This window comes from Schistocerca americana, chromosome 3, assembly GCF_021461395.2.
Source record: "Schistocerca americana isolate TAMUIC-IGC-003095 chromosome 3, iqSchAmer2.1, whole genome shotgun sequence".
NCBI lineage: Eukaryota > Metazoa > Arthropoda > Insecta > Orthoptera > Acrididae > Schistocerca > Schistocerca americana.
The window spans coordinates 35,909,664-35,927,021 of NC_060121.1; the positions used below are offsets into that span (position 1 = coordinate 35,909,664).

The 17,358-nt window shown below is 41.5% G+C and overlaps 1 protein-coding gene across 2 annotated transcripts in view; it reads left to right on the plus strand.

Moving 5' to 3' along the window:
• The window catches only part of LOC124605747 (zinc transporter 9), a 188,759-nt gene that overhangs the window by 16,589 nt on the left and 154,812 nt on the right, over positions 1-17,358 (plus strand). For both annotated transcript variants that reach the window (XM_047137626.1, XM_047137627.1), the window contains 3 exons: positions 3,039-3,228; positions 3,363-3,445; positions 13,281-13,407. In XM_047137626.1, the coding sequence (XP_046993582.1) occupies positions 3,039-3,228; positions 3,363-3,445; positions 13,281-13,407 (400 nt within the window). The remainder of the gene's footprint in view (positions 1-3,038; positions 3,229-3,362; positions 3,446-13,280; positions 13,408-17,358) is intronic.

Consider the following 17,358-nt stretch of genomic DNA (forward strand, 5'->3'; position numbering starts at 1 on the left):
GCTGTAACTTACCAAATGAAAGCGTTGGTATGTTGATAGACCTTAACAAACACACACACACACACACACACACACACACACACACACACACACACACACAAAAATTCAAGCTTTCACAAACCGCGGTTGCTTCATCAGGAAAGAGGGAAGGAGAGGGGAAGACGAAAGGATGTGGGTTTTAAGGGAGAGGGTAAGGAGTCATTCCAATCCCGGGAGCAGAAAGACTTACCTTAGGGGGGAAAAAGGGACAGGTGTATACACACACACACACACACACACACACACACACACACAAGCAGACATAGGTAAAATAGAGAGAGAGAGAGAGAGAGAGAGAGAGAGAGAGAGAGAGAGAGAGAGAGAGAGAGAGAGAGAGAGAGAGACAGAGACAATAAAAGTGGACCGATAACACTTCCTCGGGGTGCACTTCTGGTGATACCCTCACATCTGACGAACAGTCGCCGTTGGCAATTCATGAGATAGTTCACATAGTGCCTGGCTGCCTAAAACCATCACCTGTTCAACGAACTTTCCCCAATGTCATCATGACTCTAGACACAGGATAAGTTGCAGCTGAGCCTCTGTTTGTTATAGGGCAACAGAATTCTTGGCAAAGTTTTATATGAATGACCGACCCTTTAAACAAGCCATCTGAAATTTGGCAAGAAAATTTGTGGCAAAACTATATTAACCATGTGCTAATAAAGCCTAAAGAACAACTGGCTACAGGGAATTGTCTACTGTTTCTGACACAGAGGGTGTTTAACTGATTAAGAACTGGCATCGCACAGCCCAATACTAGATACTAGTCAGAGTGGCTCCTGTTAGTGTGGTACAATACAACGTCGTCATATGCCCCCCAAAAAAAGGAAAACTCGCACATTGGCAGACCTCATCATAGCAAATGGCAAAGCCATGCTTTATAGTTGTTGACTCGGCATTTATTTAGTTCTCCTGATTTTTCGCAAGGTGCATAGTGCAATTTTGCTATTTCTGTATTAATCAAACAATGGAGACCCTAGTAGGAATATCAACAATGTAGGAAAAGACAAGATTGCTACTTACTGTAAAGAAGACATGTTAAGTTGCAGACAGGCACAATTAAGACATTTACATATATCTTTCAACCACAACCTTCATCAGTAAGAGAGACGCACACCATACTGCATACTTTTCCTGCATTGTTGCGATTTCTGTATTGATTTTTATGCTATATTAGGTTCCTGTCATTGTTGAATTTTGTGTATTTTACTCGGGGTTAACAGAAATGTGGATATTTTCTAAAAAAGAAAACCGAGCCAGAAGATTAAATAGGATTTTTATGCATTTTATTTTTTATTTATTTTTATTTTTTGGGATTTATTGGTATTGACAGTAGTTAAACTATTTAGTTTAAATTCTTATAATTAAATTATTGAAAACATTAACTTATTCTTGCAACTCCTTTATTCTAAAAATGTAAAATTTGTAACAGAGCACCCTGAAGAAGTCCCTGATAACATAAGCAAAATCTTGGATAACATCGTAATTTATGAAGATGGAACTCTTCTTCTCTGACAGCTGTCGGAGGTTTGTCAAATCCTGAACCTCCTTTGAGCAGACAGCACAAACATTGCAGAAGCTGTCAAACTATGGATAGATCTTCTAGACAGAATCAGAATGTAATGAAAAAGGAACTGTAGGGAACAAGCAGTAAATTCCTTTCACTATCTTGCTAATATATTACACCTGAGATTCGGATGGAGAAGATTCATTACAGAACAAAAAGAAAGTGTGGAAAATTGGCTCATAGAGATGCAGCCACACTAGATTGCGTATATTATGCCTTTTAGGATTGCTGATTCTGGTTATTTTTTCTGCCACAGTGTTTTCTCATGCAGTTGTAATACAGTTCCTTCCAAACAGTTGGTGAACAGCAATGGAACTGAAAGCAGGGGGAAAAAATAAAACTTACCAACAGGATTTGTTACTTTTGTGAAGAACGACATTTCTTGCCCTGTTAGCACTTTACTCAGTGAGAGAATCTTCTTCATCTACAGACTTCTTTGGTCAAAATTAAGAAATAATTTAGGAGAGAAAAGACCTGAGAAATTATAAAAATCTCTAAATTTCTGCATGCTTCGAAAACAGACGAAGTTGTACTTTACAGTCATTATGATTCACATCAAGTTAGTTTTTTTATGGAAGTTAAATGTTATTTAACTGTAACAAAACAAGTTAAAACACAATGTAAATAAAATAATTTTGTAAGGCTAACCATGTAACATTTTGTATGTTAAATAATTATAGACTTTTTAAACTTGTGTTTCTTGTATGTGTTAAATTACAACATCCCTGATCTACCTGTTCATGTGATTTTGGAGTTCTGTTAGACTTTAGCTTGTCCCTACCCAAAACTCCCACTTTCCCACAATATTTATTTCAAAGAATTTGTACGAGTTTGTACCTGGTGGTTATAATTCTTGTGCCATTCAAAGGTCTAAGGTTATTGGTGCCATCTTGAAATCATGTTTTTGTTGCATCTGGGGGATTTTTATGATACCATAGGTCAAAGCTTGCCAGATGGTAACGGGTGCTCTGGTTTATCCTAATGTTTTCCTGCCTTTGTGTGCTACTGAAAAAGTATTAGGTCATTTTACTTACAATCCTTATGCTGTTGGGAATAGCACCACCAAATTTTTTATATTCTGGATGATAAACGAAAAACTATAATTTATTTTCAGAATATTAGAAAAACTTTGTGCCCTTGCGATGTTAAAAACCAAAACTTCAAAACTTTGAAGTGCCATAAAATGAAAGTGAAGTCAGATAAATTGCTGAAATTTGATTTGGGTAAGGTGAAGAAATAAGCCAGGTTTCATCAATATCTGAGATGCTGAGTAAGACAGTTAATGTCTTAATTGACATGGAATGACCTATGTAAAATTATTGTAGCCAGGGTGTTATTTTGTGTGTAAATAAATACATAGTTGATTAAAAGGTTGAATATGGTTTAGGGCTATGATTTTAAAACAATGTTGCACCTATTTCATTTACAGTGAAGAAACGACAGCGTGTAGATGTTACTGCAACGTCAGTAGAACGGAACTTCATAACGCCTGTCAGAGCAATGGCAGATTTCCTTTTGAAACCATCCGATCTTGAGGGTCTGCGAAAGACAAAACGGAGATCACCATATGAGAATGAACCTCCAATTACTGTTTATTGGAGGAAAGATGTAGAGGCAAAGTAAGGTATTTCATGCTTTATCGTAATTCTTTCTTTCTCAGTTTTTGTCTTATTAGAAATAAAAGTATGATGTGCAAATTTTTACTAGTCATCTGTAAATCGTTACCAGTTATATTTCAATACTCTATTGACAGAGCACTGGAAGTTTGGGGATCAAAGGAACAACTTCTACATGAACTTATGATCCGAGAAAATGAAAGGAAAAGATATCAGCAAAGTAAGTATATGAATTATTTGTCTGTAGGATAGGCTCGTGAAACATGATTTGTAAAATAAGGATTTTATGAGGAATTTCCTGTTTTGAGAGAGTACACATTGTGTGTGAGCATTTCTGAATGGATGAGAACTGAAAATGGATGCTTATGAAATCAATAGCAGTGGAATTTCTAGTGTAAAGTTATGGACAATGTCTGACAGTACAATATATGTTATGTTACTTCCAAATTCTATCTACATAGATTATATACATGATGAACATTGATTGGGAATGTAGTAATTCAGCAAAAGTTAAAAAGTGAAGTTGATCGCTGTAAATTTGTCTTTAAATTCCTCAGTTCATTGATAATTTTCCAAACATCTTACACACAGAACAGAACACACTTGAATTATGGCCTATTCAGAACCAGTGGAAATGGTGCAGAAATATTTGGTTTGTGTATATTTTGATAAAATATTATATATTATAAACTTTCTCTTATCTATAGCATTACAGATGAGTTAAGAGAATAGTACCTTGGCTAATTTCTCAGTTCATTAATCAAAAATATAAACTGAATGAAAAATGTAATAAAGAGTTGTAAGCTAGGTAGGAATCTAATTGTGTATATGAGAAATTACTAATTTGGAATTGAGCAAGATGGTTGAGTGGATAAAACACTGGACTTGGACTCAGGAGCAGCAAGCACAGTTTGTTTCTATCAAGTGGTCCAAATGTAGGCAACACATGGTTACCATAGATCGCTTAAAATGAGTAGTCGTATGGTTCCTTTAGAAATACTTGGCCAATTTCTTGCTCTATCCTTATCCCACCTGATATAGTTTATTAAACTGCTTGTTAGTGGTCATTCTATGTTCTCTGGAGTTGTTGGGGAGAAAAATATAGGTGGATAGTCGCTGTTCAGGATTTGCAAATAGTATCTATTTTCTGCACAGTTGCACGATTGCCAAGAGATATGGTGTTTCTCATATTTTGTGTTCCCCCTTAACATCGTCCCAATACATACAAGTACAAATAAATCCTGCGTTTTCATTAACTTCATTATTGTGTGTTATATTTGTTAGGCTGCACATTTTCTGTGTACATACATCAGAACAATGGTTGGAACATAGAAATAAATTTTTAACAGGTTCATTTTCTGCAAATCACCTTCCTTTCCTTTCCTATTCAACTGTTTTCTTTTGTTTTTAAATTTGTCTTGCTTTCAGTATGTCGTTACCTTTTACAGTCAGTTCATGTCTGTCACTATCACATGTCTGGACTTAAAAAATTATCTTGTGTATCAGCAAGGAAGGCTGAGGATTAACATTGCTACAGTCATTTTACACTGCTAATAGAATCTATGACATCGTTGCAGAAAAAGCCAATGCTTAATATTTTAGTCTTTACAGTGAAACACATACTACTTTTGGACTGAATTTTAAAACTTGTTTGGAAAATGCAAGTTGAAGACTTTCGTTCGTATTTCTTGCTGGCAATACTAGCAAACTGAGTTTAATCTTGTTACATGGGAAAGCAACATTTAAGAACATTGTTTCTTAGTAAATAAAAATTAAAAAAAAAAAAAACAATGTTCTGTAGTAATTGTAGTTGCTCAAAGCAAAGCAGAAAATACAAGATTCCTTCAGAGCATTTAGAATATACCAAATGCAATACATGCACAGAGACGTTCTCTCTGCGTTTTTAACTGACATCCTATGATGACAAACTGCATTCATTATGAACAGTTGCATGCGCAGTGTTGGTACGTTCTTTGGAATAACAAAAGAGAGAGCTGGATTTCATTCACTTGTTCTTTTAACAGTTCTGCTACTTCTTCTGTCATGCGGGCCAACCTCTGATCGCTCTCTGGGACCAAGATCTATTCCTCAGCTACCGACCTGACTGTAGCAGACAGTGTCAGTGTAGACCCTACTTGTATCTCCACCATCTTGTGCAGCCACTTTGTGGAAATTCCAAGCTCCTCCCACTGTCGCCCTGCCTTCCTCCATCAGAAATTGGCAGAAGTGGCCCGGTGATACCCTTCTCTTCTTAATATTATGAGTCCTACAGTGCAGCCTTTGCTATGAGGGAGCTAGTTCATGCTCTGTTCATCCTGATCCTCTGTCCCAGGGCCAGACGCTGTTAACATTCAGATGTTGCAGCACCTTCCCCTTGCAGGCAAGCACTTTCTGCTTAATACATAGAATTGCATCTCAGCAGAGGGCATGTTTCCCAGATGCTGGCATGAAGCCACTGTCATACGTGTACCTAAGCCAGTAAGGAGAAACACCTTCCTTCTGGCTACTGCTCCATTTCTCTCAACGCATAATTCCTGCCCCGGGTTGACAGATAGGGTTTGTATGTACCCCCTGGCACAGGCCAGGCCTAGAGAGGCGTGATTGCCTGAGCTGCTACCTTCCCAAATTGCCAATTGGTCCCTCTGTCAGGTGTTTGGGAGGTGTGACCTGAAGTGTGAATAATCACCTAAGGCAGGTGTGCCCCCTTCTGAAGGATGCCCCCAGTTGGAAGGAGTGTGCCATCAGAGACACTGGCAATCACATGGGATTTTCTCACAATGAGTCACTCATCTTCACAGTCAACAGCTATGAAATGTAAATAGGATAGGCTAATGATCGAAGACCCTCCCAGCTGCACCACGGTTCGTGTATTGAAGATTGTTAGTCCTTCACTACGGTAAATCCATTTATTATTGAAAAAGGTGTGGGGCTTCCGTGGTCGTGCCAAGTTTGCTTCAGGAATTTTTAAAAGACTGAGTTTTCAAGGTCCATATGGGTTCTGCATTGTTGGACAGATTCGTACAGATAAACAGTGCTTCTCAGGACTCCGTCCTGAGCATTGTCTTCTTTACTATCACCATTAACCCTATAATGGCCTGTCTCCTGCTGAACTTCTCCGCCTCCTTTCTTGTTGTCGATTTTGCCATCTATTGTAGTTCCCCATGGACCTGTCTTATTGAGCAGCATCTTCAGCCATTTCTCGATCATCTTTACCCGTGGAGCATCGACAATGTCTTACATTTTCCCCTGACAAAACTGCTTGTATGAATCTCTGCTGCCACAATTGGTTTCTTCCAACATCTTTACATTTTGGGTCTGTGGCTCTTCCGTTTTTTGAAACTACAAACTTCCTGGGGCCCTTGCTCGATACAAAAGTTTCTTGGTCCTCCCACATGTCTTACCTGGCAGTCTGCTGTGCGCGGTCCCACAATGTCCTGTGTCCTCAGTGGTATTTCCTGGGGAGCATGTTGAACCACTAGTCCCTTGTCCATTTGAAAGTAGACTATGGATGCTTTGTTTATGCCATCATCTCAATACTATCCACCATTGTGGCATCTGTTTGGCCACTGGTACCTTTACACTAGCCTGCTTGAGAGTCTGTATGCAGAAGCTGCGAAACTACCCTGTCATACTGCTGTGACTTTCTCCTCAGCAGATATGCATGCCATTTATCTGCCATGCATGACCATCCATCGTATGCCTCCTTCTTTGATGGCTCCTATGATTGCCAGAATGGGATGCATCCCTTTTCTCTGTTACCTCTTGGAGTTCACTTTCGGCTCTTGTTCTGGCAGCTTAACTTCATGCTACATGCAACTTTCCTGGTGGGTGTAAACCCTTCACCACCTTGGCTTTGTCCCTGCAGGGGGCTTGCCACTCTTTGGCGAGCTCATGCTTGGCTACTGTGGGGCCCCAGCCTTTGCAGCATCTTTTTCCTTCCGTGCTGCATGTCTGTCTTCTTGCTACTCTTTATCCCCTGGGGTGTTATTGGCGATGTTCTGCATTGTCCATTGCTGACACAAGAACAGTGTCACCACTGTTTTGCGTTTGTTTTCCTTTCTATGATCACCTTCTGCTATCCTTCCTCTGCTTTGGTGTTTGAGGTTCCTCTTCCCTGTCTTCCTTCCTGTGCGCTCCTGAAGGCTGGCCCACATCTCTGACATGTGACAGGTGGCTGGGTAATGCATAATTCCCAGCCCTGGGTCGACAGGTAGGATTTGCATGTAACCCCTAGTAGAAGCCAGGCCCAGAGAGGGGGGTGATTTCCTTCCCAAATTGCTGATTGGCCCCTCTGTCAGGTGTTCGGGAGGTGTGATCTGAGGTGCGAACAGTCACCTAAGGTGGGTGCGCCCCTTGTGAAGGGCCACCTAGTTGGAAGGAGCACACATTGGCAATCATGGGGAATTTTCTCGCGGGATTTTCTTGCATTGAGCCAATCGTCCTCAACAATCAACATATATGAGACATAAATGGAATGTTACTAACGATTCAAAGACCCTTCCAGCTGCACCATGGTTGCTCGTGATTTCACACACTGAAGACAGTCAGTCCTTCGCAACAATAATCTGTTTATTATTCAGAAAGGTGCTGATGCAATTGCCAGCTCTGCGAAATTCTGCTCTCATTTATGGAATGGCACATTGTATTTGGAGACTACTTCTGGTTCTCAAGCACAACTACTACGTGCCGCCTCGCTTCTCCACAGCTATCCTGTCCGTGTTCAGGCCTATAGAACTTGGAATTCTTCTCATCATGTTTTTTTACACTAAGCTGCTTGATGAAATCCAATCATACCTCTCTGATCAGGATGTCATTGCCATCCATTGGTTGATGAAAAAGGTAGATTCCTTCGTAGTGCCCACATGCACTCTTTTTCTTCTTTGATAGAATGGTGCGTCTGTCCAATATCAAAGCAGGCTATGAAATTATCACAGTCGGACCGTACATTGTGAACCCAATGAGCTGCTACCAGTGTCATCGTTTCAACCACACTAGAACGTCTCGTCGACAGCCAGTCAAATGTGTAAGCTGTGGTACAGATGCTCAGGACGACAATTGTCCGCCTCCTTTTCCCCACTGTATCAACTGCAATGGTGACCGTGTCGCCACCTTTCAAGATTGTCCCGTGTATCTTGACAAGTGGGCTGTCCAGGAGATCCAGGTAAAGGAAAAAGTGCCTTACTCGGTTGCTCGCAAGTTGTTGGCTATTTGCAGACCCTGCGTTCTACCGTCTGGCACTTATAGTTCTGTTCGTGCTGCATCTCGCACCATGAAGCACATGTCACGCATACATGCAACCTCAAATTCACCTCTGAAGTTGTGAAATCATCCAGCGTCCAGGTAGCATCGCCGTCTCCTTGTCCAGCTGTGCAACAAGCCATCAAACTCTGACCTCAAAGGTCGAAGTCACCAGCTACACAGCTAGCAGGCATGAAAGGACAGAAGGAGCACTCCCGTGAAGTCTTTTTATGTCCCTCCAGCCAACCAACACACGAGTCTTCTTCTGCTAACTGGAAAGGCTCGAAGAAGTCAACAAAGGCATATGGTCTTCTTCTTCGCTGACTCGAAGATCCTCTTTGACGGTGTCGCCACTTGATACTTTCGCCCAGCCGGCCTCTGTGTCGCTGGTGTGCACCACCAACTGTTTTTCTGTGTCAGACTCCACAGATCGACAGCACAAAAAAGCTGATGCTTCTGTGGACCTCATGGAGCTGGATCCTCCTGCCTCTGTGCCCTGTAGCAGCGAATCTTCACAGGCTGGCACTCGGCAGCCATCGATGTGACACCCCATCATTTTTTCCTCATCACGGCTCTCCTCCAACGGAATGTTCGTGTCCTTCAATGCAACAAAGAGGGTTTACGGCTGCTTTTAGAATTTCTGTGTCCCCTTGTACACTGCCTTCAGGAAACGAAATTGCATCCTTACATCTGCTTTGAGCTTTCACATTTCTTCCTGGTTCATTTTGACCTTCCCCCTGAGGTCGGCATTCCATCTTTTGGGGGGGGGGGGGGGGGGTCATGCTGCTCATATGGGATAACATTCATAGTCCCTGACTAACCATCTTCAAGCTGTTGCAGTTTGCCTTTTCCCTCCTCACTTGACCTTTCGCCATTGTACCATTTACACCCCTCAGCCATTCGATGTCAACAGGGCAGGCTTCCTCCAGCTTCTTGGGCAGCTACCCCTCACCTGTTTCTGCTGCTCGGTGACTTTAATGTGCACCATCAACTTCGGTGTTCTCCCAGCACCTGTCAGAGAGGTGCCCTCTTGGTTGACCTTCTTAATCAAGTTAACCTCATCTGCCTTAACACAGGAGCACCCACATCCCTTTCCGACTCTTTGCATACCTTTTTCTGTTTCTACTTATCCTTCTGCCCTGCCCAGCTTGCCCATTACTGGTCCGTTCTTTCTGGGACGTAGTTGAGCGACCATTTCTCGCGTGCTATCGTTTGCCGACTCCTACCCCACCTGCGTGCACACCCAAACAGCAGATTACTAAGGCCAACTGGTGACTTTACTCCTCCCTGGCGACCTTTGACGAACACGATTTCCCCAGTTGTGATTACCAGATGGACCTTACAAACATTATTCTTACTGCTGCATAACATTCCATTCCCTGCACTTCCTCTTTACCACGCTTTGTCCTAGTCCCTTGGTAGAGTGAGGAATGCTGTGACGCAATTCGCGCACGGAGACGTGCTCTCTGCGTTTTTAGCTGTCATCCTATGATTGCAAACTGCATTCGTAATAAACAGTGTCTTGGCGTTCTTTGGGATAGCAAAAGAGCTAGCTGGATTTCATTCACCAGTTCTTTTAACAGTTCCACTCCCTCCTCTGTCGTATTGGCCATCCTCTGACTGCCCTCTGAGACCAAGATCCATTCCCCAATTTGTGGCCTGACAGTTGCAGATGTCATCGTGGAGCCTATTGGTATCTCCAACACCTTGACCCGCCATTTTGTGGAAATTTCGATCTCTTCCAACTATCACACTGCCTTCCTCCATCGGAAAGGATTGGAGAAGGCTTGAGCCATATCCTTTTCTTCTCAGAATTGTGAGTGCGACAATGCTGCTTTTACTGTGAGGGAGCTAGTTCATTCTCTCATTGAATCCCAATCCTCTGCCCCAGGGCCGAATGCTGTTAACATTCAGATGTTGCTGCAGGACTGTTTCTTGTGGGAAAGCACTTTCTGTTTAATATGTTCAACCGCATCTGGGCAGAGGGCGTGTTTCCCAGATACTGGTGTTAAGCCAGTCATACCTGTACCTAAGCCCGGTAAGGACAAACACCTTCCTTCTAGCTACCACCCCATCTGTCTCACCAGCTGTGTTTGCAAGGTGATGGAATGTATGATTCATGCCCACTTGGTATGGTGGCTCAAGTCTCGCAATTTAATAACCACTGCAGAGTGTGGATTTCTAGTTCAGCGTTCTGCAGTTGACCATCTTGTCACTTTGTCCACCCATGTCATGAATTTTGCCATCTATTGCAGTTCTTCACGGACTTATCCTCAGGAGCAGACCTTCAGTGTTGTGTCGATTGTTTTTACTCGTGGAGCATTTGACAGTGGCTGTCATTTTTCCACTGACAAAACTATTTGTATGAATTTCTTGTGGTGCAATTGGTTTCTCCCACCATTTTTACATCTTGAGCCTGTTGCTTTTCCATTCATTGAAACTACGAAATTCCTGGGACTCGTGCTCCATGCAAAACTTTCTTGATCTTTCCACGTGTCTTATCCGGCAGCCCGCTGTACACAGTACCTCAATATTGTACGTGTCGTCAATGGTACTTCCTAGTGTGCATATCAGACTACTCTCCTCCGTTTTTACCAGTCACTTGTCCATTCAGAATTATACTATGGTTGCTTTTGTTTATGCATCTGCATGTCTGTCCCTCTTATGTCGTCTCAATACTGTCCATTGCTGTGGCGTCTGTTTGGTCACTGGCGCCTTTTACACTAGCCCAGTTGAGTGTCTCTATGTAGAAGCTGCTGAACTACTGCTGTACTACTGCTGTGACTGTCTCCTCAGCAGATATGCATGCTGTTTGTCTGCCATGTGTGGCCACCCGTCCTATGCTCCCTCCTTTGATCGCCAATATGGGGCGCATTCCTCTTCTCTATTACATCCTGGGACTTGCTTTCGGCTCTTGCTCCGGCAGGTTAACTTCTCGCTCCCTGCAGGCTTCACAGTGTGTGTGAACCCTTCACCATCTTGGCTTTGTGTGGTGGTCCATGTCCACCTTTGTCTTCATTTGCTTCCTAAGGACACTACTCCAGCCTTGCTCTGTCCCCTTCAGTTTCACGACCTTTACATGGAACTTTGCGACTGTACCTTTGGCTCTCGGTTGACCGTGATGTTGGGTGTGCCTTTGTCATTGGTGCCCTGTATCAGGCCATGGAGTACATCCGGTGACACAGGCTTTTCAATTGTGTGCTCTGCTCACACACGCTCAACACGCCTTTCAAAGTCTCTGTGCACTGTACACTGCCCATCCCTTAGTGCAACGGGTCCAGGAATATTGTCACTTTCTTACTCTTGATAGAACCGCTGTGATGTTCATGTGGATTCCTGGTCATGTCAGTGTGCCAGGAAACAAGGCTGTTGATGCTGCTGCCGAGGCTGCAGTCCTCGTACCTCAGCCCACAAGTTCTTATATTCCCTCTGATGATCTCTGTGTTGCAGCCTGTCAGGAGGTGGAGTCACTTTGGCATCATCAGTGGTCCTCCCTTCGTGGGAAGAAGCTCCAGGTTATTAAGTCTCTCCCAGCAGCTTGCACAACACCCTCTCGGCCCTCTCGCTGTGAGGAAATCATTTTAGCTAGGTTACATATCGGGCACGGCACTGTCTTTTTATCCATCGCCATTAGTTAATTGATACTCTCACACCACTTTGTACTCATTGCATTTAACCTTTGATGGTCCACCTTTTCCTGACGGAATACCTTGTTTTTAATCACTACATTCTCGTTTGTGTTTGCCGCTTGAGTTATTTGCCGTTTTAGCGACACTTGTTTGCTGGAAACGCCTCATAGTTACACACAGTTTCTGAATGCTTGTGGTGGTAATACTGAGCTAACTGCTCCTAACCCTCGTAATCATTAAAACTCTACTTTTTCTTTCAGTGTGAACGTACTGGTCACACTCTACGACAAAGCAATGTGCAAATGCCATAAGCTACATTTATGATTGAAAATTACATTATGTAGCATTGATTCAACTAACTGCCTGCAATTGTTAAACAATTTTTGAACCTGTATGAAGAATATGTGGTTGTGATTTGTGGATTTGATCTCGGGATTTCATCTACGTGTTGTACAAGCATCACAGTTATATATGTTTGCAGCTGCAACATAGGTTAGATTACAAAGTATGTTTTTGTATCTATCTTTGGCACAGTTTGGCCCTTCGTTGAAATAATACATTTGCTGTAAGTAACCCCTTGCTGCTTTGGTTGCTGTAGTTATGGGATGCCAATGCACCAGTTAGTTTCCACGTTAGTGAGGGACAGCAGGCTCCGTGTCAAATCGGACCTCCATAGAGGTGCTGTCAATTGAGAGGTATTGCATTAGTTTGCTCAGAATTTTGGCCAGTACTACGGACATAGGTCAAACGGTTTGGGGTGGTGCATCTGTCTTGATTTATCAATCTGTCCTTTCATTTCAGAGATGCAGCTGACACAATAGTAAGCAATGTCCCTCTTACTTTCACTGATGCCTCCCTCTCCATCTGTGCCTCCCCTTGGCCTCATAACAGGTGAGTCCACTTCAGATGTGAATCTGAGTTGTTGGCCAACCAAAATCTATCCCTCTTTTTCCCCTGACAAAGGACTTAACAGTTCTGTAAGTTAGAAATAGTTTTTTCATTTTCAGAGGAGGTCATTAGCAGTACTAGAATTTCACACCCAGGCTCCCCAAATCACCAAATGCTCGTACTGTTTGTGCTAAGTGTAACATTTGGTCCTTTGGTTACAAAAAAATATACAGTTGTATTTGTTGTTAAAAAAAGCTAGTTAATGTGCTTCTGAAATTTTCAATGTACACCCTTATTCAGATATCTTCAATGTGAAGAGACGCCTCCGTGACTACAGACGTGAACAAGGAGCACAGACCAGGCAAGAAGCTCAGGAAGCGGGGCTGTTTGGATCATCGGGACGTGTCGTCATTACTGCTATCATTATGTAAGTCAAATGCTTGTCCACTGTAGTAATTGGCATGACATTTACAAAAGATTGAATTAAAATTATGAGTAAACTGTGTAATTGTGAAAACAACAGAATAAAATGATATTTTCTGCATAAAGCATTAGTTTGGGTGTAAGATTCCAGAAATGTTGACAGGACACGGTACAATCAAGTTACAATGGTACTTTTATAAATTGTGTGATCTAGTTTGGCTAGCATTAAAATCTGTTATTTTCAGAGCATTTTAAAGCTCCTACAAGTCGTATAAATTAAGTTTTATGTGAGAATAGTGGTGTGTGTTCAGTAAGATAGTTATCCCTCATACTGTTGGTGTGCCCTTCCCAGTGTGGACCAAACAGATGAGTGGCAACATCTTCTTGTTGAATTTATGAACAATTTTCATCACTTAAGTTACTTTTTACTAACATTTATTAGCACAACACATTTTGATAGCGTGCTGCAGTTGTCAGGTGCATTGCAGTTACACATACATTACATTAATCTGAATTGTGATGCTTAATGCTTGATGTTTGTTGTGGAATGGCAAGACAGCCAATCCACAACGACGGGTGTGAGGTAGCCGAAAGGCACGCGTATAAGCTCACGCAGGCTGGCGTGAGGTCTGGAACAGGACACAGAAATGAACTAGCAAAAACAGGACGTAGCTGTGGAATACTTAACTTTAATCCATAATTGGTGAACATCGGTCTGATGGTACATGCATCACAAGATAAATAGCAAATGATAATGGCGCCTTGCTAGGTCGTAGCAAATGACGTAGCTGAAGGCTATGCTAACTATCGTCTCGGCAAATGAGAGCGTAATTTGTCAGTGAACCATCGCTAGCAAAGTCGGTTGTACAACTGGGGCGAGTGCTAGGAAGTCTCTCTAGACCTGCCGTGTGGCGGCGCTCTGTCTGCAATCACTGATAGTGGCGACACGCGGGTCCGACGTATACTAACGGACCGCGGCCGATTTAAAGGCTACCACCTAGCAAGTGTGGTGTCTGGCGGTGACACCACAATGTTCCCATGGGGTTATGTACCAAAATTTAACCTTGTACAGAAATATACATTATTTTAGTGTGAATGTTGAGGGAGTTGCATATTGAAATACACTGAAGGAAGGACTAAAGAAATTGGTATTGGCATGCGTATTCAAATACAGAGATATGTAAACAGGCAGAATATGGCACTGCGGTTGGCAGTGCCTATATAATACAAGAAGTGTCTGGCGTGCTGCTAAAGTGGCAGATTATCAAAATTTAAGCGAGTCTGAACATGGTGTTGTAGTTGGTGCACGAGTGATGGGACACAGCATCTCCGAGGAAATGATGAAGTGGGGATTTTCCCACATGACCTGCTTCCAATCTTGTCCATTGTGAATTCCGATGGACTTGAGCTATTCCAGCAGGACAATGTGACATGTCCAGAATTGCTACATAGTGGCCCCAGGAACATTCTTCTGTATTTAAACACTTCCGCTGGTCATCAAACTCTCCAGACATGAACATTATTGTCATATGTGGGCTGCCTTGTAATGTGCTGTTCGGAAGAGATCTCCACCCCTTCATACACTTACAGATTTATGGACAGCGCTGCAGGATTCATGATGTCAGTTCCCTCCAGCACTACTTCAGACATAAGTCAAGTCCGTGCCACATTGTGTTGTGGCACTTCTGTGTGATCGCGGGGGTCCCACATGGTATTAGGCAGATGTGCCAGTTTCTTTGGCTCTACAGTGTAATTTTGTTAATGTGTTAGCTTAGATTTTTGCTGGATATTTGTCTGGCATACAGAGCACAGTAATAAACTTTCTTAGGATACAATCAGTTGGCATATCTGAGATTTCGCCCTTAGAATGATACTAAATTTCTTTTTTTTTTTATATGTTAACATTTATTTCTTGAATGTTTGAGTTTCCCCACACTGTCACTCCTTACTGCAGTTATGGCTCAAAAATTTCGTGGTATGCTGTCCAGAAAACTGTCTACATACTGCGAAAGCTACTTCATCATGAACGTGAGAGACCTCAGTTTTTTTACAAACAGAGTTAATATGCTGTTTTCATTTCAGCTCACTATCCACTGTAATGCCTTATAATCTAGTGGATTCTACTTCTTCAAGCCTCACATCATACACGTCTAAATTCATAAGCACAGACTTCTCATTGTTTCTGAATACTGCATACAGTGTTTTTTCAAGTTTGTAATCAGTTCATTTTCCAGGAGCCACAGAGGTGTGATGTTTGCAAAAATATATGCTCTTCTGTTCTACATTTTGGTCACTGTTCAGTATTGCCATGTAATCTGCATACAATAATTTCTCCTCTTTCTCCTCAACATCTATATTATTAACACAGCAATGGCTACCAATCCTTGCAGCACTCTATATTTGATGGCATAGGAATGATTGCATCCACTCTACTACTTGCCACCAAATGCCACAGTTTTCCAATTTTGGTATCAGTCTTTCATGGCAAATGGTGTAGAATGCTTTAGATCATGTGCAGAAACATTGTATATGTAACTGTTTTTTTCAACTAGAATCTGTACAATGTATTCTGTCACATTGGAAACTGCTGATTCTGTAGATTTGCCCTTTCTGAAACCAAGCTGTGATGCTACAAGAATATTATTTTTGTCCAAATAATTGACTAATCTACCACACACATGAATTTCCAGGATTTTTGAGAATACTGCTATTAGCAAAATTGACCTGCAGTTGTTGGGGTCTCTTTGTTGTACTCTGGTACAACGAAATTTACCTTCAGTTTTGCTGAACCTGTTGATAAATCTAGCAATTGTGCTATTATTCATTCACCTACTAGATTTATTCTTTGATTCAATATTCCACCACCACCACCATCTGACTTCTTCAACTTAAGTTTATGTATGGTTTTCCTCAGTCCATCTTCAGTGATCGGTTACACGGGCATGGTATTGTACAAGGTTTTTCATAGTTCAGCAACCTTCTTTTTTAGTCTATTTACTACCAACTTTAGGTTCTCTACCACATTTATATTACTATCACTGGGTATGTTTCCTACTTCTCTACCATCTGTAACCATAGAGTTGTCTATTTTCATTAAACTGATCTCTTTCTCCGTTTGACAAATATTTTACATTCTCTCAATATTAATTACATTCTAAACTGCCTTTATCTGGGGTTTTTTAGTTCATTGTGATGGTGTAATGCGCCCTTGCTTTCATCTCTCTTATTATTTTTCCAGTATTACTTCTGTTATGTTTTATAGTTATCAGTTCTGTCCTGTCCATCCATCTCATTTCCTTCAGCTTCTTACAGTGTTCCAATATTTCATTGGCACCCACTGTACTTGATCCTGAAGCTTCTCTTGTCCCTTTACTTTGTAGAATAGTACATTAAAATGATTTTTAACAGCTGTAATAAATGAATTATACTTTTCATTTACATTCTGTTCATGTACGGTTTCCTTACTTACTACTGTTTTAAGGATGTTAAGATTTTGCTCACTGATTATCACAATTTTTTTGACTGTTCATTTTTATTCTAATACCATGTCATTGCCTGGGAAAAAATCCAGAATCAGCTATTTATGGTGATCAGATATTTCTCTTTGAACTACATGTGACTCATAGCCATATCTACAAACATTACTAATGACATTGTCTGTAACTGTATAATTCTGAGACGTAACTCTTTTTGGTGCTGACACTGTTGCCTTCATACTATACTGTATTAACAATTATTATAAATCTTTTATTGATTTTGATCCTTGTCCTTCAGTATTAAAATCTCCAATTATAACAATGTTTCTCTTCAAAATATCATACAACATAATGTAATACAATATAATACAGTTGGGTGGTTAAAAATGTGAAAGTGAAGAAGAATTATATGATCTGCTGAATGGAAAAAACAGTCCAACGAGAACAGAATATCAACAGAGTACACCGAAGAAAAATGA